This window comes from Sorex araneus, chromosome 4, assembly GCF_027595985.1.
Source record: "Sorex araneus isolate mSorAra2 chromosome 4, mSorAra2.pri, whole genome shotgun sequence".
Lineage (NCBI taxonomy): Eukaryota > Metazoa > Chordata > Mammalia > Eulipotyphla > Soricidae > Sorex > Sorex araneus.
The window spans coordinates 39,837,681-39,859,433 of record NC_073305.1 but is presented as its reverse complement, the minus strand read 5'-3'; the positions used below and the strand labels follow the sequence as shown (position 1 = coordinate 39,859,433).

General features: G+C 42.0%; 1 protein-coding gene across 1 annotated transcript in view; it reads left to right on the top strand.

Annotated features, from left to right (window-relative positions):
• Positions 1-21,753, top strand: part of ULK4 (unc-51 like kinase 4) — a 575,532-nt gene that overhangs the window by 43,299 nt on the left and 510,480 nt on the right. The window contains exons 14-17 of the mRNA XM_004614546.2: positions 2,208-2,268; positions 2,970-3,151; positions 4,687-4,733; positions 10,950-11,028. Of these exons, the coding sequence (XP_004614603.2) occupies positions 2,208-2,268; positions 2,970-3,151; positions 4,687-4,733; positions 10,950-11,028 (369 nt within the window). The remainder of the gene's footprint in view (positions 1-2,207; positions 2,269-2,969; positions 3,152-4,686; positions 4,734-10,949; positions 11,029-21,753) is intronic.

Genomic DNA, 21,753 nt, shown 5'->3' with positions numbered 1-21,753 from the left:
ATCACCAACTACATTGTAGTCGAAGGCCATGTGGGGGAAGGGAGTTGCGGGCTGAATGAGGGCTAGAGACTGAGCACAGCGGCCACTCAACACCTTTATTGCAAACCACAACAGCTAATTAGAGAGAGAAAACAGAAGGGAATGCCTTGCCACAGTGGCAGGGTGGGGTGGGGGGGAGATGGGATTGGGGAGGGTGGGAGGGACACTGGGTTTACGGGTGGTGGAGAATGGGCACTGGTGAAGGGATGGGTTCCAAACTTTGTATGAGGGAAGTATAAGCACAAAAGTGTATAAATCTGTAACTGTACCCTCACGGTGATTCTCTAATTAAAAATAAATAAATTAAAAAAAAAAAGTATGTAGCACTGTCTGTCAACATTGTCATCCCATTGTTGATTGATTTGCTCGAGTGGGCACCAGTAACATCTCCATTGTGAGACTTGTTACTGTTTTTGGCATATCTAATATGCCAGGGGTAGCTTGCCAGGTTCTGCGCTTGGGTGGGATACTCTCAATACTTTTCCGGGTTTTCTGAGAGGGATGGAGGAATCAAACCCTGTCGGCTGCATGCAAGGCAAATGCCCTACCTGCTGTGCTATCACTCTAGGCTTATCCTTAATAGTTCACTTATTTCCATGTAGATATTTCACTCATTTGTTAATGATTATGTGGGGGGAGGGGCTGGTGCTGGGGGCACACAGTAGCAGTGCGGATGGCTTACTCCTGGCTCTCCACCCAGGGATCACTCCTGAATGGGCTCCTCAAACATAGCATTTAGGGCAGCTGGTACCCTGAGGGGAAGGACAGGTAAAGCTCCCCAAAACACATGAGTCTTAGCAGTTGCTATGAATCCTCCAAATTTCCCCCGTGGCCGGGGTCAGGGAGACTTTAGAGGCTGGTCCTGACCATCACCACTCCCAGTAGCGTGGTACACTGCTGCGGAAAGGGAGGTGGGAACTCCCCTGGGGGCTGGTCCTTTCTGGGTTGCCCAGAGCTGTAACCAATCCCAAGTTTGGGTGCTTGGTGTGTGAAGGATTGAGAGCCAAGAGTCCGGGTGTGGGGTGTGGAGTGTGGGGCTGGGGGGAGGCTTATGCAAGTACTAGCAGCCTGAGAAGATGGTGGACTTGTTCCCCCAGCCTTCCTGTTCTCAGACTGGAGTTTGTGGTGCGCGTAGCCTAGGGCTGGTAGGGAAATGAGTTGGCAGAAAATTGCAGGGAAGTGGGTCGGTGGGAAGAAAGAATCTGATAAGCTTCAGGGATCTTTTCAGAGGCTCTGGTGTTGGCCTGACTCCGGGTCGGAGGAGTCCTTGGGCATGCTCAGCTGTTGTTGGCCCCTCCTCCACTCCTATTCCCTCCAGGCTCCCGTCTGTGGCTGGACCTGGTCCAACATCAAATGCGCAGTGTCCGAGAACATCTTTTCAGATTGGGAGGCAGGACAAGGGCCCAGGGGAAGAGAGATTATAGGAAGTAGATCTGTGAGGGACGGGATGGGGCTTCCAGTGCCCGCTGGCTTACAAGACCATACCTTGTGAGCGTGTCGGCGCCCTAGGATGGATGGTGGGGGCCGTGTGGTGCTTTGGAGTCGTGGTTTACAACAGGCTTCTGACCCAGGTGATTTCTGTGGCTTCATGACTTGGGAATGTAATACTGTGTTGCCAGTGGCTAACAAGTACTCCCCTTTAAACTTTTATTTCATGGTCCTTGTGCTTTTTTCAGTCTCTGGCACAGTTATTTTCCACTATTGATTCTGTATTTTAACTTTCTAGCCTTCAAAAAGGTCTCTTTCTGTGTTTATAGCGGTTTCCATTTATTGGGGGATGTTTCTGCAGTTTAGATCAAATGAGATCTTGGATCCATGTTTATTTACTGGATAGACAAGATTTAATATAGATATCCCAGCTGTGTTTTTCATTAAGGGACTAATGTTTTTCACCATTTTAGTGGCCCCAGCAGGGTCACTGTATATAACGCTCTTTGATTTATAGTAGGGTATGTTCCTACTGGATCTTCAGGAATAATTTGAAATATTTTTTCCATATTCTCTCTTTCATTTTGTAACCATGCTTATTTGTTTCTGGGGAGCCTTATTTGATAGAAGCTTAAAAAAAAACCTTTTTATTTTTATCTAATTTTAGACTTAGAAGGTTCTTTACAGATAGATACTGCCTCAAAAAATATTACAACTTAAAAAATATTTTTAAATTACAGATAATGAAGCAACCACCAATTAAATTTGATCAGAAAATACTGCATCTACCATTTAATTCAGGTAGGATTATAGAGACCATAATGATATATGTGAACACTTTGTGGATACAAATTGAAAATTTAATTGTAAATGAAATATTTTGTTTGTGAATAGCTCAATTCTTGTTTTATTGCCACCTGGCTCTGTTCTTGGGACAACGTTATTAAAATTATAAACAGTCTGTACTTCATTTCTGCCTTGTTGTATACTCCTGTAGGCAGGAAATTTCCTGTGGAGCTGGGCGAGTTTTCCTGTTGGATGGGTGAGCCCTTCTGCTCTCGCCCTTGTAGAGCCAGTTGAATTTCCAATTTTTGTGGTGCCTTTCCGTGCAGGGGGTTGGAGACTACAAAGAATTGAGATTCTACTTGAGGGACGAGGGAAGTTAAGAACAGGCCCAGAAGATTCATTTTTTTTTTTTTTTGGCGGGGGGGGGGTGTGTGTTCCTGGGGCTTACTATTGACACAATTAAAAAAATATCTTCAGGCAGAAGAGATGGACATAGAGGAGAGTAAATGAAAGTATTATTCAATGAAAGAGAAATAAAAGTGTGAGAATTACTTGTTGGGGTATTTTGGGGTGTGGCATTGCAAAGTTACCTTTTTCTCTGCCCTCATCCTTCTGTTGTAATTCTGTACTCCGTTTTATCCTCTTGAAAAGCTCTCAGCAGTCCTGTTCACTGGATTCTCATGCTTATTTATTATTCCCCCCCCCCCCATCTCTAGTGGATAAATTGGTATTTCTAAAAGACCAAGACTGGAATGACTTTTTGCAGCAAGTGTGCTCACAGATCGACTCCACTGAGAAGAGCCTGTCGGCCTCGCGCGCCAAGCTCAACCTGCTCTGCTTCTTATGTGTGGTGTCCGGGCACAAGGAGCTGGCCACCCGCCTCCTGCACTCCCCGCTGGTAGGTGGTGAGCCGGCAAAGCAAAGGCTCCTTGCCCGGTCCTGGCAACCTCACTACACCCCATCGCTCAGACAGAGACTCAGAGAAGTGTTGCGACATGCGACTTAATTGCACTGAAAAGTGATTTGTCGTGGGCGTCGGCCTCACCAAGTTAAATTCTGGCATGAGCCTGAGGTCCCCTGCAGTTGCATAGACAGGGATTTATTTATTTTAATTTAATGCTTATGTTTGTAAAGTTGTTCACAATAATTCATTGCATTTAATATTTGCGCACCAATCCCACCACCGTGCACCTTCCCATCACCATAAGAGCAAAGTGTGTGGAGATTGTTGTGTTTCATCCTGGAGCCATCTAAGCCCCTGTATAAGAGATTTAGAAGCATGTATGTTAAACCCAAACAAATGTGCACTACTTTTGGTACATCAGTGGGCTAGAGTATGAGAGGTTGCTCCAGGGGTTCTGAAATTTAGAATATGATTATAGAGCAGATTCACTCATGGGTAAGGGCTGTGTCGCTCTCTTCAGAAGCTTTATTTCAGAGTCTCTGGATCTTGGCCATTGGTGAGATTTTTATGGTGCCGGGGTCAGTTTGTGGGTGTGACTGCCAAGCTATTGGAAAACTGGGGAGCTGGGTGGAAAAGGCCCAGTCCCGCTCTGAGTGAGCTTGGAGATCTCATAGACAGGGATTTAAAGTATTTTGATGCCCTGGTTTATAAAATATCTTCTCACATATTAAAAAAAAAAAAGCCTGAGACAGACTCCTTTGCATCAGCCATGGAGTGAATTGCCCCTGTGTGAACAGGAGCGCCTTTACTGGGCTGGCCTGCAAACGCCCAGCTCTCTGTCCGAGGCCAGGCTCAGGGAAGCCCTCGGGGCTCTGAGATGTTCCCTGCGGTAATTGTTTCTCGACCATCTGGGTTCATCAGGAAGACCATGGTATGTGCCAGATGGTGTGGTCATCCTCAGATAGGATTTAGGATTTCCTATGGCTTGGAGCATTTTTCACAGTGGTCCTCATTTGGAAGCTGGCTGAAAGCATTTCAGTTCACTTGCTCTCAGGACACTGGTAAGGTTATTTATTTGGTATTTGGTTCTGGGTTTGTGTTGGGGGCGTGGGGGGTGGGCACATTTAGGAAATAGGGTAGGAGAAACTGAAAGTTCTTTGTTTTCTTTTCTTTTCTAAAAAAGGATATTTACCGTGGGCTACTCCACGGTGTGGCATGGCACCAGGTTCAGGGACGGGCTCTCTGGGCAGACCTAAGGGGGTCGCATGGTTCTGGGGATTGAACCCAGGCCTGTTTCATCAGAGTATGTGTTCAGCCCATTGAGCTAGTTCTCTTGCCCTTGGTTTTAATTTTTTTTAAATCTTATTTATATATTCAGTTTCTTTGTATATTTGTAGACCTTTCTTATGTAGGAGTCACATTTTAATTTTATATATTCTCACTTGTTAACTTGGAGATCACTTTCTTTATTGTAAAAAACAAAAAAAAAACATATGGATAAATTGTACTTCTTAAATTTTTTATTCTAGTTCCAGTTGCTAATCCAGCACCTACGAATAGCTCCAAACTGGGATATGTAAGTAACATTTATGATTTAATAACTTATTCTTCATTATCTAAGATTTAGTTGAATTGTACCATGCGTATCAAAAGCACTGTCAGCACTTGAAAGCTATATTTGGAAATTTGATACTCAGAGGACTGGAATGATAGCACAGCAGGTAGGGCATCTGTCTTGCACGCGGCTGACTGGGTTCAATTCCTCCATCCCTCTCGGAGAGCCCGGCAAGCTACTGAGAGTATCCTGCCCGCACGGCAGAGCCTGGCAAGCTACCTGTGGCGTATTTGATATGCCAAAAACAGTAACAACAGTCTCATGATGGAGACGTTACTGGTGCCCACTTGAGCAAATTGATGAACAATGGGACGATAGTGCTACAGTGATACTCAGAATCATAGCGTTTCTATAGGCATCCTGATTATGTAATTTAAAAATGTTTCAAAAACAGCTTTGATCCCAATATAAATATAATTCCAGTGTTATATAAACAACATCTGGAAAGTCTATTCATTATTACTCTTTAAAATTTTTAAAAATTAAATGCTTTTAATTTCCTATGTTTCAGTTTAGTTCTGGGCTGGAGCGATAGCCCAGCGGGTAGGGCGTTTACCTTGCACGAAGCTGACCCAGCTTTGATTACTCCATCCCTCTTGGAGAGCCCTGTAAGCTACCGAGAGTATCTCGCCTGCATGGCAGAGCCTTGCAAGCTACCTGTGGCGTATTCGATATGCCGAAAACAGTAACAACAAGTCTCACAATGGAGACATTACTGGTGCCCGCTTGAGCAAATAGATGAGCAATGGAATGAGAGTGATACAGTGATACAGTGATTTAAATTTATATAAATATAAATATATAATATAAAACATAAACATATAAATTTATATATTAAATTTAAATTTGATTATTTAAATTCTGTTGGAATTATGATTTGCAAAGTTCTGATGGCAGGAAGTATTCTTGCTTTCACCTTTTTGGCTTTGCTTTTGGGCCATACCCAGGGGTGCTCAGGGGCTACTCCAGGTGCTTCGCTCCTGGTGCTGGTTCGGGAGCCTTGTGGTACAAGGGACCTAACCTGGGCTTCCTGCAGACAAAGTATGTGCTCAGTCCTTTGAACCATCTCCCTGGCCTTGGGACTTCCTTTTTGTTTTTATCTACACTTGGTAGTACTCAGGGCTTACTCCTGGCTCTGTGCTCAGAGATCATGACTGGCAGTGCTCAGGGGACCATATGTGGTTTCAGGGATCGCACCAGAATTGGCTGCCTGCAAGGCAAGTGTCTCACCCCTATACTGTCTCTCCAGTCCCCTAGTACTTGCATTTTTGGAGCACTATGCCAGGTCATATGGAGCAACATGGTATTTCAGCATGTCATGGTGAAAAGTTCATTGATAAAGGTGTCAGAAGGCTTTCGACTGCGGTTGCCCAGAGGAAACTGGTTTAATGACCTTTTTGTGTGCCTCAGTGCCCTGAGTAGTCTATGTGTGATGGTGAGATTGCGTGGGCTTAAGATTCAGACAGACTTGGGTATGATAATTTGCCACTCTGGCAAATTGCTTTAACCACTCAACCTCATTTTTTTTTTAACAATATTGGTATTTGGTAAGTTAACCCTTGTCTGAGGAAAGTATATGAAATGCCTTGCTTAATGCCTTATTCTTAGTGGTACTTACTTTATGTTTTTTGGTTTTATTTTCTTTTTCTTTTTGGGTCACACCCAGCAATGTTCAGGTGTTACTCCTTGCTCTGAACTCAGGAATTACTCCTGGCATTGCTCAGGGGACCATACGGGATGCTGGGAATCGAACACGGCCGTGTGCAAGGAAAATGCCCTACCCGCTGTGCTATCACTCCAGCTCCACAGCCAAAAACATTAACAAGTCTCACAATGGAGACGTTATTGGTGCCCACTCGAGCAAATCGATAAACAACGGGATGACAGTGCTACAGTGCTTAGTATATGTTGGGTTTGTGGAGTTATATTTATTGCTATTAAACTTATTAACCCCTTTATTTTTGGAAAAGTACATGAAACATGAACATGAAGGAATGTGTGAAATATGGTTGTTAGTGGTAAAGGAGTTTTTATTCTTCCCTGCTGGCAAATATGGGTGGAGGGGGAAATGGGTGTTCACAAAATGCCTTTATTATTTTTGGCTCTTTTGTTCTTTGTAGTTTCTAGTATTACTCTTCCATGGGAAAATATAGCATTATAAAATTTTGCTGGAGACACAATATAGAGTTAAAAGTGCTCACCTTGCACAAGACCGACTCCAATTTGCTTCCTGGCACTGCCTCTGGTCCCTGAAGCACTGCAAGGAGTTAACCCTGAACACAGAGCCAGGGTAAGCCCTGAGCACTGAGGGTGTGGCCCCCAAACAAAAACCAAATAAAAATAAAACACAGTTTTCAGGTGATATTTGAACACAGATGCTTTGATAAGACTTTTTAGTATGCTTATTACAAAGACACCAATAAGGCGTAACACATTTCTGCTACAATGTAAATTATATCCATGAATGGGGTGCCCCCTGCTGATTTAAAATTAGATGTTCTCTTTCTTTCTCTTTATGGTGATGATGGAGGTACTGAGAGGCTAACCCAGGGACTCATGCCTGGGAAGCATGCGCCTTGATTCTGAGCCACATTCTGGTCCCTTAAAATAGACATTCTTGATCATTTCCAAGGCCAATTTTAGTTTTGATTTAAGATAAATTGCAAGTAGTAAGAGAGACGAGTCCTCTGCTTGGAGCTGCTTGTACATTTTCTTTTTCCAGTCAAATATCACTTCTTCAAAGACGTCGTGTGTGTGTGTGTGTGTGTGTGTGTGTGTGTGTGTGTGTGTGTGTGTGTTGATTTTGGTTTTTGGAAGTGCTAGGAATTGAACCCAGCACCTCACACATGCAAGGTAGCCCCTCAATATTTGTGTGTGTGAAACAGGATTGTTTTTATTAAAATCTATTTAGAAAGATGTGAGGAGAGACAAAGAGAGAAGTATGTATTCAAGAGAGAACACTGGCTTCTCCAGAGTAGAAAACTAAGCATAGAGACATAGAGACAAGCAAGTGTGTTATGTGTATGAGGGGGAACAGTAGCTTGATAAGCCTCTCTCTCTCTCTCTCTCTCTCTCTCTATTTTTCTTAAAAATAGAGTTCTTCATTTGTGAATTTGTTACTCTACCTGTGGCTTATCCGATATGCCAAAAACAGTAACAACAAAGTCTCACAATGGAGACGTTACTGGTGCCCACTCGAGCAAATCAATGAACAACTGGCCGACAGTGCTATAGTGCAGTGTATTGTTTGATTAGATTTAATTATTTGTAATCAAGATTTTATTGTGATGGGTGCTAATGTGAGATCTTCTCTTTTTAAAATAATGCTCTTAGTTATGTATTTTCATCTTTGTTGTTGTGTTGTTTAGGAAATCTCATCTTTATTGCAGTGACCGGGGTCATACTCTTCGTGGTGCCTGGGATCACCCTCAGTGGTGTGAGGTGGTACCAGCAATCAGGGATTGTCTTCATACATGCAAGTCAGATGCTCTGTCAAGTGAACCACATCCCCTAAATGATGTTTTTGTTGCCTTGGAACCATCTCCAGCTATGCTCGGAGCTTACCCCAGGCTCTGTGCTCAGGGATCAGTACTGATGGGGTTAAGGCGACCATATGTGGTGCCAGGGCCCAAACCTATGTTGCCTGCTTGCAAGGCAAGTGTCCTACCACTACACTATCTTTATGGCAATCCTACAATTATTTTTGGGAAGATATTAAATCTCTCAGAGGATCTGCTTCTAAAAGTTGTTATCTTCTTCAGCTTTTTCTTTCTGTGATTTCAGGACCCAGGTGTGTATCTTCTTTGGTGAGGGGTCTGTTAGGGCCTTTGGACCATATTTTCATCAGGTTTTTTTTTCTTAATGAGTTTTGATAGGGCTTTTGGGGGAAATAATTTGTATCTCTTGAAAATATATTCTTTGAGTCTGTGTAAGTATTCTTATTTTTTTTCTTTAGAGTTAGAAATATGTGGTCTTAATGTAAGTCCAGCTTATCAATGATCACTTTCATGGATTGTGTTTGGTGTTGGATAAAATCATTGCCATGCCTGAAGTCATCTAGATTTTCTCTTTTGTTACTTTAGATAGCAGTTTTGTGTGTTTCATATAGGTTTGTGCTATGATTTGAGTTTTAATGAAAGGTTTAAGGTTTTTCTATAGATTCATTTTATTTTTATGTGGTTGTCCAGTTGTTCCTTATATCTATCATTTTATCTATCTATGAATGCCTAACCTTTCATCTGTCCGTCCATCCATCCATCCATCCATCCATTCATCCATCCATCCTATCCTGAGGAATTGTGGTCTCTGTGGAGTCTGGATACATGTATTACTCTGGTCTTATTCATTTTATTAATGGATGCTTGTATGTGTGTATTAGTCATGACCTTCTCATACTTGGGAGAGGAGTAGACTAATTCCCCAACACTGTCCGACTGTGGTGATTGGCATGTAAAGGTTCCTAAATTGCATCCTTTCTAAGCTATAGTTTGAAACAGACATCTCTTGACATCTCTGTTTTGTTTAATGATGACATCCTTGAGTTCTGCTTTGAGGTTCACAGTGGAAATCCAGTTCCGCTTTTGTTCACTTGGTGCAGCCATGTTTTTGCCCACCCCTCTTCTGTGAATGAGATTTTGATGTTGAGACGTTCTCCTAACATCCACAGAAGACCTGCTCTATGCCAGGCAGTCTTGTCACTCATCACTGGTGAGCATGAGAAAGTCCTGTGCTTGAGGAACAGTCAGACTGACTTGGGTGCAGATAGTAAACAAGAGAACACATGTGTAAGTAACTGCAACTAAGTTTCAGATCTGTTAGAGCAAGACACTGAGTTGCATGTGGCTATTGAAATTTGGCATTCAAAATACATGAATAAACAGGAACATTGGTTGAATTCTTCATTGTTTATTAATGAAGTTTACGAGAGCAGGATGTTTGTCTTACCTTCCTGAAGAAACGGAAAGCTCATTCCTTACTGCCTCTTGTACACATGTAGAAATTGAGGTGTCATTGGGTTGGCTGTGGTCGTACAACCGGTGGCTCAGCTGTGACTGGACGCCTTCCTTATAACTTATGGTCTGATGTCCTACCCATTCTTTGTCCCCCCAAACCATCACTTTTCATTGTTTTGTTGTTGGAGAGGGAGCTGCTGGAGGATGAAGTCCAGGTGCTTTTGTGCATGTGCCCTACCGCTGAGCTGATTCTGTGGCCCTCAAAGCTATCTCCGAGATTCTAATAATTTTGTTCAGAGATGTATAAGAAAGCCAGGACTTCTCTCATGTGTATATGTTAAGAGATTCCAATGGTCGGCTTCAGAAGTGTTGACATCCCTAAGAATGATTTCTTTGTGTTGAGTTATAACAGCGAGGGTCCTTTTCTGGGGTCTTTCTTCAAGTTCTGTTTGGTTTACTTCCCTTTGCCGTAAGTACATTTATTAGAAAAACCTGAGAAGTGGGCACTCTGGCTGATGCCCATACTGTTTAACCTGTAAAATAGGCAATCATCACTAACTCAAAGAACTGGCTTCAGCAAGTCACAAGTCACAGTTCGTTTATTTCAATTCAGAAGAATCCTATTTACTGCAGTAAATAAGTACTGATACTTATTTACTAACTATAATTTCTACTAGATATTTAAAGAAAGACCTTACAGAAACTAGCTTTTATTAAAGTAGAAGAATTGGACTGGAGAGATGCTACAGGAAGGCCAAATGGGAAATGAGAGATACATGTAGTTAATACTGGGCAGCACATACTGTCTCCTGAGCACTGCCAGGGTGACTCAGAGATAGGAATATCTAAGATTTTCTATTAAAGTACATACATATACATGTATATCTAACTACCCTGATGCTAATTATGCACTTTAAATCTGAAATCACTGATCTGCTACTAGAAATAAAGGGTTAACATAATTTTACGGCCTCTTTCAAATTTTATTTTCCATTTCACCATTAAAGCCTGACTTATTTAATCTTCGTTGCGATCACAAATGTTTTGCAGAGAGCTTGTGGTATCTCTGGTGTCTGTGAGGGAGCTTTTCTCTGGCCGTGTCCGTGTGGGAGTGGGGAGAGTGTTTATATGCTTGTAATTGCATCATTGAACTAATTGAGGTTGGTGTTCTTGGTCCCTGACTCTGTCAGAGCCTATTTCAGTCCCTGTTTTCTTTCATTCACAGACGGGCCAAGGTTGCTCGCGTGATTGGTTTATTGGTCTCCCACACAACTGAACTCCAGGAGAACGTACCTGTGACCGAGGTAATTTATTTAACGATTGAAGTGTTATTGTCCTTGACTTTGCAACTTAGAACACGTAGCTCTCACCTTTTACTTAAGTTTTCTTTCTGAACTTGAGGCAATTGTCATAAAACAGTGGAACTTTAAGCTCACACAAGGCAGTACATGTATAGCATGGTCTGTTACTGTGTTTTTGGGTCACACCCAGCGGTGCTCAGGGCTTACCTCCTGGCTCTGTACTGAGGGTACAGAGTGGTACTTCCTGGTGGTACTTGGGAACCATATGTGATGCTGGGAATCAAACTGGAGTCAGTCGTGTGCAAGGGAAGCTCCTTAATCCTTTACTATTTCTCCGGCCCGGCAGTTTGTTATTAATGATGGTGGGTGCAATTAAAATGCTGTAGTCCGACACCCAAAAGGAGAGAGAGAACAAAAGGGAATGCCCTGCCACAGAGGTGGGGTGGGGTGGGGGGGATGGGGTGGGAGGGTGGGAGGGATACTGGGAACACTGGTGGAGGGGACTGGGCACTGGTGGAGGGATATAAACAAAATGCAAACATAAGAGCTACTAAGTTTGTAACTAACTCACGGTGATTCACTAATAAAAATTAAAAAAAAATAAAATGCTGTTATCACCACACTTAATTGAATCAATCATTTTAAATAAGATATTTTGGGAAGGGAACGGGGTGACCTACCTGGTAATGTTCAGGTGTTTGTGGGATTCAAAATGGGCCTCCCACATGCAAAGAAAATGCTCCAACCCTTTGAACCACTTATCTCAAGGCTTGTTTTATTATTAGCTTTCTTGTAGCCCACACAGTTTTTATTATAACTAATGTTATTTTTTTAAAGCATGATGTTAAGGCATAGCTCATAAATTTGGATGCATAGTCCAAATTTAAACTCTTTTGCCTTTTACCTTCAATACTCTCATCTTCATTACTTCTCAATTATTTCTGAAAGTAATCCCAGTATTTGATGGATTTTCACATCGTAATGTTTTTGTCTATTTTTACAAAACAATTGGTGCTTTTAATCTCCAGAACCAAGGGGTTGTCTCATAACCTAGAGGAGATGAGAAATTTTATACTTTATTCAACTTTTGACATTCTGCCTTAACACCCAGGTGCACTTTCATGGAGCTCCTATTGAATCTGAGATTTTCTTCATTCTGTATAAAATTCTTTCACATCCTACCCCCATCGTCAACCAATTCAGATTTTGTTCTGACTTTAAAGTCAATGTCTGATTGACAATATGCTTGAGATGGATTATTTTGTTTTATTTTATTAAAGCGCCATGAGTCACAAAGTTATTGATAATTGGGTTTTTGATACATAATGCTACTATCACCAGTGTTTTGTCTATTCTTGGGTGAATAAAATACTATTAAGTTTAATCTCATCTTCTTTGGAAATTTAAGTTCAATAATTGTTTAATGTTATGAAGTATGTTATGGAAAAATGGACTTTTGTACAAGGAAATGCATCACTTGTATCACTTGTCTTCCCGTTGCTCATCAATTTGCTTGAGCAGGCACCAGTAACGCCTCCATTCGTCCCTGTCATGTTCTAGTGTAGCCCAGTGGTGTTTGCTTGCTCCAGGAACATGAAGAGCCTCAAACCATTCGTTCAGGGTCTTGACGAAGAAGTCTGACCATCTTGTAGGTGGGCAGCCACGTGTTCTTTTGATATCCCGTGGAATCCACTTGGTAACAGCTGTAGTCCAGTGGTCATCTTCAAATCGCATTGTGTGTCCGGTCCATCTGATTTTTGATTCATTGGCAAACGATAGTGTCCCTGATTCTTGATCATTGACAGAGGTCGGAACTCCAGATTCCTTCTCTCACTTGAGTGAAACGTGATATTCCAAGCATAGCTCTTTCGATTCCCCTTTGGGAGACCCAAATAGCGTTCTCATCCTGTTTTCGTAGGGCCCAGGTCTCTGAGGTGTATGTTAGTGCAGGAAGAATGGTGGAGTAGAAAAGATGTGCCCAGAGCTGGAGTTTCTTTTCCCTCTTAACCACTTCTTCGACGCTCTTGAAATTGTTCCACGCTGCTCTCTTCCTCCTGCGCAGCTCAGGTGCCAGGTCGTTCGTCATGTTGAGTTCTCGACCTAAGTACACGTAACTGCTGGCATTTGGAGGTGTTCGTTCCATTGAGGGCAAATGGAGCATCAGGAACTAGTCTATTTCTCATGAACATTGTTTTCGTGAGATTCAGCTGTAGTCCAGCCTTTCCACGCACACGGTTGAAGTCGGCCAGCATTTGTGCCGCTTGGCTAATGTTTGGTGTTATTAGAATGATGTCATCAGCGAAGCGGAGGTGATGTAGTTACCGACCATCTATCTTCGCTCCCATTCCTTCCCATTCTAGTCGTTGCATGACGTTCTCGAGGGTGGCACTGAAAAATTTGGGTGAAATGGTGTCACCCTGCCGAACCCCTCTCTTCACGCTGATGATCACAAATGGGCCTCATTCCACAAGGATATGCATACTGTTAAAAGCCATTAATGGGGACTGGAGAAATAGTATGGTGGGTAAAAAACTTGCCTTATATCTGTCTAACTAGGGTTTTATTCTGGCACCACATATGGTTCCTCAAGCACTACTTGAGTAGCCAGGTACGGCTCCAAAAAAAAAACAAAAAACCCTATAGATGTATAGTGGTGTAAATGGTGTGTATATTAAGTATGTATATAATGGTGAGGTGTATATTATTTCAGAAAATCAAAAAGGGTAGGGTTGAAGGGAGTAGTAAAGAGAGGACAAATGTTTTATTTCCTTTAACTTTTCTCCTTTAATTGAACATCTGATGCCTATTATGGGAATAGCACTATGTATGCAGTAAGACCATTATGCCAGGTGTGGGGGTCTATTTTTGTTCTAGAATTTTATATAGATGATGTTTTATTCTTAACCAATAACCTGTTTTATTCTTAGTTTTGAATTACCTTCCTTCCTTCCTTCCTTCCTTCCTTCCTTCCTTCCTTCCTTCCTTCCTTCCTTCCTTCCTTCCTTCCTTCCTTCCTTCCTTCCTTTCTTTCTTTCTTTCTTTCTTTCTTTCTTTCTTTCTTTCTTTCTTTCTTTCTTTCTTTCTTTCTTTCTTTCTTTCTTTCTTTCTTTCTTCTTTCTCTCTTCGTTCTCTCTTTTCTCTCTTTCTCTCTTCTCTCTCTTTCTTTCTTTCTTTCTTTCTTCTTTCTTTCTTTCTTTCTTTCTTTCTTTCTTTCTTTCTTTCTTTCTTTCTTTCTTTCTTTCTTTCTTTCTTCCTTCTTCCCTTTCTTTCCTCTCCCTTCCTTCCTTCCTTCCTTCCTTCCTTCCTTCCTTCCTTCCTTCCTTCCTTCCTTCCTCCTTCCTTCCTTCCTTCCCTCCCTCCCTCCCTCCTTCCCTCCCTCCTCCCTCCTCTCTCTCTCTTTCTTTCTTTCTTTCTTTCTTTCTTTCTTTCTTTCTTTCTTTCTTTCTTTCTTTTCTTTCTTTCTTTCTTTCTTTCTTTCTTTCTTTCTTTCTCTCTCCTTCTTTCTCTCCTTCTTTCTCTCTTTCTTCCTTTCTTTCTTTCTTTCTTTTCTTTCTTTTCTTTCTTTCTTTCTTTCTCTTTCTTTCTTTCTTTCTTTCTTTCTTTCTTTCTTTCTTTCTTTCTTTCTTTCTTTCTTTCTTCCTTCTTTCCTCCTTTCTTCTTTATTTAAACACCATAGTTTACAAAATTGTTCATAACACACTTATGGGTATTCAATGCCAACACCAATCGATCGTGCCACCAAAGTGACCTTCCCTCACCACTGTTACTATTTTTCCAGCCATCCCACAAGCCCCCTTAGCATGCACAAAGTAATTTATTTTATATTGCTTGTTAGAACTAAATGGCTAATGAAATTATCAAATACTTCAGTAAAATAATATTTGTGAAGATTGTTAGTCTCACCATGGGACCACTAAGTCGTTGTCTTAGGTTTTCCTAAGCTGTTTGTTGCTAGTTGAGTCTCCTGTGTTATTGTTTTTGTTAACTGAGCCTAGTTGGCTTTCCTGTTATTTTCTCGTCTGTTTTGGTGTGCTCCTACTGCGTGTCAGTGTTGTGGAATTTGTAGATGTTGCACAGCAGTGTGCATGGCCACACACTCCAGAACCTCTGGAATATCGAACCGGGCTGTGAGTTGTGGGATGTGGATATGGCTGCCGGGGCTTTTGGAACTACAAAGGTGGGATGAGGGGAGGCTCTCTGCCCCCACTCTGAGAAGACCCCACAGTTCTCAGCCTGAAAATGCGTGTACCTGGAGGTTTTGTCAATTAGGTGTCTCTGTAGAGGTTAACTGTGAAGCAGTGGAGTTGGACCATTGGCACGGCAGCAGCTGTGGGGTGTGGGTGTGGCTGTCGGGGGGGGGGGGGCGTCAGCAGGGCAGGGACCTGACCAGCTCCCTCCTGAGTTTTCAGCTGGGACATTGGTGTACCTGTGAATTTTAGCAGTTTACTTGCATCTCTTCCTAGACTTAGTCATGAATCTCTAAAGCTGGGCTAATGGATGAGTTTCCGTGGTGGACGCTGTGGGGTATGGGTCGGCACTCTTATTTATTTATTTGCATGTGTGTGTGTGTGTGTGTGTGTGTGTGTGTGTATGTGTGTGTTTGTGTTTGCTTTTTGGGTCACATAGCAATGCTCAGGGGTTTCTCATGGCTCTGCGTTCAGAAATTTCTCCTAGACCATATGGGTAGCTGGGGATTAAACCTGGGAGGGCAAGGCAAATGCCTTACCCACTTTCCTGTCATTCCAACCCTGGCTCTCTTAGTTTTCAACCAGTATTTCTCAGTGGTTGTGTGTATGCGCTGTCCAGGTACTGTGGACATAGAGACAGAACAGTCTCCATTCTGACGGAGCTTTTGTTCGCAGGTGAGGAGAGATCATAAGTGTCTCTCAGAGAGGAGGTGTGACAAAGGTAGTGAAAAAGGCCATTGAGGGTTGGGAACGAGAAGCCAGCAGGGGCGCTGTGTCTTTGGTGGACTGGTCAGGTGAGCCTCAAGAGCATTATGAAGACCATAATTGAGGACACAAGCCCAGCTTCCTGGAGGAAGCATCTTCCGGACAGGGTGAAGAGCAATTGCGAAGGACCCGAGACAGGAAAATGCTTGGCATGCCAGCCAGGGAACAGTAGGAGGGAAATACAGCTCACCCGAGTGAGAGACAGAGTGGCGAGAGGACAGTGACAGGGCCAGGAAGCCAGATCATCCGGAACATCACATCTTACCCAGGATGGGTGAAATAGAATTAGAGAAAGCAGCTTAGGAGGTGGTGAGGAATGACTAGTATGTATGTGTATGTAGATCTGTGACATAAAACATATGCTAAATATAACTCATGATTAAAAAGATTTATGCTTTTAGTTTCTGGGTAGATCACACAAGCACATTGACAAATTTACTGATTACTAGATATTGAAAGGCAGGCTTTCCTGATCAGCTTTGGCCAATGTAAATTCTAACACTCATGAACAATGTCAGGGTAGTAGAGAAATGCAAGTGGGAACGAAATGATATCAAGTCTGCTACCACATTGGCAAGATATCCAAAAGTGCCACAACTCTAAATATTGCTGTAAGGACAACAGAAGGAATGTTCATAAGTTGAAGGTGCGAATGTTTGTGGGCACAGAGCCTGGAAAAATGCTCAGTGACCATTTAAGGCTGACCCCATCTCTGCCTTGTTACCCAACATTCCCACCTGTTACCCCATATACTCAGTGGCATGTACCAGAATGTCTATTCCTGGAATTATTTAGAATCATGGTGCATTTTTTTGGGGGGTATTTGGGCCACATCTGGTGGTGCTCTGGGCTTACTCCTGGATTTATGCTCAGGGATAAGTCCTGGAGATGCTCAGGGGACTACTTGGGATACTGGGGATCAAGCCCTGGTTGGCCACATGCAAGGCAAGCCCTCCTATTGTTCTGGTCCCCAAATCACTGTACATTTTTTTTTATTTTGGGGTTACACCCCATGTTGCTCAAGGGATACTGCTGGCTCTGCCCTCAGGAATAATTCCTGGTGGTCTTTGGGAGACTGTGATGTTGGGGATCAAACCCTAATCAGCAGTATGCAAGGCAAGGGCCCTACCCACCGTACTATCTCTCCGGCCCCTCACTATGCATTGTGCATAACCCATCTATCCACTCACAGTAGAATGGTCTAAGTGTGTTTCAGTAACACCATGGAATACTAAATAGCTTTGTGATAATACTGCAATGACAAGCCTCTGTGGATCCATTTCATAGTCACAGACAGTTGACCTAGATGTCAGTAGGACATCTTCTGGGAGAAGACTTGGCTACATATTCAGAAATAGCCTAGGGCGGTGGTGCTTCTTGCATGGGGGTAAAGTCCCGCGTGGTGCAGACAACATGGGAGAAATATGTACGTAGAAGCTGGTGGAAGGGGTCTGGTTAGCCCTTGTGGGAAAGGTTGAGCCGATGGCTGTGATTATTAAAGCAGCCACTAGAGGTCACTCAAATACTGGAAACAAAGTTTAACAAGTTTTGGACCAAACTCCTAGAGGATGCCTCCTCAGCGAGAGCTTAGTGGTGCACATCTGTGTTTCCTTATTTTAGAAAATTCTGATGCATGAAACGTGTTCCCTTTTTTGGGGCAATTATTATGACATAATATTAATGAAAGCCACAAAAAACCTTGACCAATGCAGCGAGCTAATAGCATAGTGGGTAAGGCCCTTGCTTCGTACAAGGCCTACTCAGGTTCTGGACAGAGCAGATGGTTCCCGAGCACAGCCAGGAGCGAGTCCTTAGCACAGTTGCGTGTGCTGCTTCTCTATCCCACAAAGAAAAGAAAGAAAGAAGGAAAGTCAAAGGAAAACTCAACGACCTCTAGTCTAGCCTTTTTGTTTTAGGGTGTTAGGGAAGCCACCGAACCATCACCATCGTGAAACCTGGGGTTTAAAACACTTGAGAACAGTTTTTTGTAAAATTCAGAATTAGGTATTTGTAGAGATTTTCCCCACAAATCGTTAAGTACCTGTCACACCTGCCATCTGTGGGTATGGCAGACACTCAAGCCCCAGCTTTGGCCCCAGGTCCATTAGGAAAATCTCAAGTATGATTTATGTTAAGAAGATCTCAAGTATGGCTTCTGTAGGAGGTTCTCTACTAGTAGACAATGAAATTATGGTTGAAGACCTTATAGGCATATTCAAAGAACAGAGAACCCTATTTCTTCACTCATCCTGATGTCAGATTAGCAAAACGTATTTCAGACGCTTAGTTAACATTGAAGGATTTGAGAAATGGTTAGAAGAATGGTAGAAAAGAGACAGAGATGGAAAAAATTTTTACTATGATCCATGATTTACATCTTCTTCATCTTATTCTACCACGTAGGAAAGAGTTGGTCATGATCTCCTGAGTGTATTTCGAAGCATTTATTAAATTATTTATCTTTTCCACAGAAAAATATAGCCGGCTTCTTAAGCCCCCTCTCTCTCCTAGATCACACGTTTATCATCATGTAAACATGGTAGTTTTTATGTGAAACAACATTAGTTTTTGGTTTTTGTTTGTCTGGGGGCCATATCCAGTGATGTTTAGGGGTTACTCCTGGCTCTGTACTCAGGAATCATTCCTGGTGATGCTCAGGGGACCATATGGGATGCCAGGGATTGAACCCAGGTTGGCCAACTGCAAGGCAAACACTCTACCTGCTGTACTATCGCTCTGACTTCTTGTGTGAAATAATTTTAATGAAAGAGTCCTGGTATCTGACTGCATGTACTTAGTTACAAGCATTCAGTTATCCAGATTTTGAATAATTGAGTATAGATAATAGAACTTTAAAAAGCATAGTACCTTAAATATAGAACCTTAAAAATTCTAGTTTGATCTCTTCATTTTTATTATGAATAGATTATAACATAAAAGTAGAAAGTTTCAAATTTTACGCATTTCCAGAAAATATTAGAACTTTTCTTTATCATCTTATTTTTTCCCTCACCTCTTCTTACCTCCTCTTCCTTCTCATCCTTCTTTCTTCTTCTCTCTTCTCTCCTTTCTTCTCTCTTCCACTCTCCCTCCCCACTCTACTGAGTATTTGAAGTAGAAAACCCCAGATAGCACATTCTACTCAGATAACCCAAGATGGCACATTCTACTCCGATATGTCAGTAAAACCACAACACCATGATCACAGCCAACAAAATCAGCAGTGTTTCCTTAATGCTGTTAAACACCCGTCTGTGTTCATATTTTCTTGATGGTCTCATACACGTCATTTTGTAATTTTTCATTGAGCTGGGATTGAGATCCTGGATTATATTTTGGTTTGCTTGTGTTTGGGTCATACCCAGCACTGAGGGGTGACTGGAGGCTCCCCTATGGAAAGAGTATGCTCCAGCCCTAGGGCCACCTCTCTGGTCCCTGTATTGCAGTTAAGGGCATATACTAGGGATACTGGTGGTGAGGAATGTGCACTGGTGGAGGGATGGGTGTTTGATCATTGTGTGATTGTAACTCAGACATGAAAACTTATGACTACATCTCATGGTGAATCAAAAAAATAAAAAACAAGAAAAAACAAACAAACAAAATAATGTGACTCTTAAGTCTCTTTTCCCCTACTTCCCTTACGTATTTTTGTTGTTTCGGTGTCTGGGGATTGCAAACTTAATTGTGGTATTCTAGGGGTTTGCATTTGTTCTGGCCTTGCATCTGTTCTAGCCCACAATGGTCATACTACTGATGGTTCTTGACGATGTGGGGTGTTTCAGGAGACTTTGCTCTGCAGGTTGGGCAGGCACTCTAGCCCTCAGCTTCAGTCCCGGGTCCATGCACTCTGATCTCTTAGTTTTAAATACCCCACCATTGTTTTCCAGTTCCACTTATTTAATGAAAAAAAAAGTCATTTGTTTTAGCCCCACATATGTTAATTGATGTCATTTTATCAGCTGTCAATATTAGCCATTGCATTTTTCTCCTTTACTTTTCACCAGATTGAGGTACTAAGTTTATTAAGCTCTACAGCATTATTTTTGTTTCTCTTATTTTGAAATTAGTCGAATTTTAAAGTATTCAACACTTATGCCTAACTTTTTTTTGCTGGGATAGTGACATTTTGTGATTTTGTTGCTTTGAGAAAGGGGAATTGGAAGAATTGTTGGTTTAAAAAACTTGGCACTATGCAGGCATCTCCTGAATTAGTTTTAGAACTGAAGTTTGAGTTAAGCAAATAGGGTGATCTGAAGCGTTGTGTAACTTATCTAGTTCTCTCTGAGTACTGTGTACTTTTAGAACTTGAAGCAGAAGGTATGAGGAACTGTGCTTAAAGAATGGGCTATTCTCGGGTCTGTGTTAGAAGTGGGTATGCTGATTTTTTTTGTTTGTTTTTGGGCCATTCCCAGTGATGCTCAGGGGTTATTCCAGGCTCCACATTCAGGAATTACTCTGGTGATGCTTGGGGGACCATATGTGCATACTGAGGCTTGAACCCAGGTCTGCCACATGCAAGACAGCCTATCTCCTTGGTACTATCCTCCTGTACTGTCTTCCTGGCCCAGAAGTGGGCGTGTTGAGCACCTTCCCCGACCCCCACCTTGGCTGCACCCCAGGGTTCTTGCTTGGTATTGAGCTGCACAATAATCCCACTTACTCCAGTTGTTGGTGACTTGTTTCACTGCTGGGACAATGCATACAAGAAATTCTCTCAATGCTTACTTCCCATATAATCTTTAAATTAAAGTTTTATTGACATACCAGTGGTGTACAATGCTATAACGATTTCTAGTTTTATTATGGAGGACAGGAGGACACATCCAGTGATGCTCAGAGCTTACTCCTGGCTTTGCACTCAGGGATCACTCTTGTGGGGCTCAGGAGACCATATAAGGTGCTGGGGATCAAACCTGGGTTGGCCACATGCAGGGCCAGCGTCCTACCTGCTGTAGTATTGCTCTGGCCCACTACAGAGAGTACTAGAGGTTAGCTGCTTCATTTTGTGTAGAAGCTTTACTACACCCAGGAGTTCTAGAGCCATTTCCTTGATCAGATAGAACCCCCTTTACCTTCTGCTCCTTTGCTTCTTCGAGATTTTTTTTTAAATTGATTAAAGAACTGTGCTTTACAAAGTTATTGATAGTTGAGTTTTTTTACAAAAAAAAATTAACTTGCGAGTTAATATTGTTAGTTTATTTGTTTGGGTTACTTATATCCCACAAAAGGGTGAAACCGTCTGGTAATTGTCTTTTTCTTACTTATTTCATTTAGCATCATTCCCTGAAAATCCATCTCTACTGTTTTAAAAGGTGCAGCCTCATCTTTATAAATAGCTGGGTAGTGTTCCATTGTGGAGTACAAACACCACAATTCTTTATCCTGCTATCTGTTGATGGGCATTTAGAGTGAGTTCATGTTTTGGGATTATGAATATACTGTAATGAACATAGGGGTTTAAATACCTTCTCAAACGAGTGTGTTTATAATGTCATAATCTAGGAGCAATATTGCTGGATCATGTGGTATATCTCTGCTTTTATCAACATAAATTTAAGGACAAATGATATTTGTTACACTTTTTGAGAGAGATGCATTGTTTGTCCCTATGGCTTTGCCGTGTAACATTTAATTTGATTGATTTATAATTATAAAAATAGCATATGGTCTTATAATTGTGGTGGGTTATCTAATTAATCTAAAAATATACCCACAATAAACTATAAAGCAGGGAAACTGAAATCTAAAATGAGAAAATGTTAGGCTTTCTAGA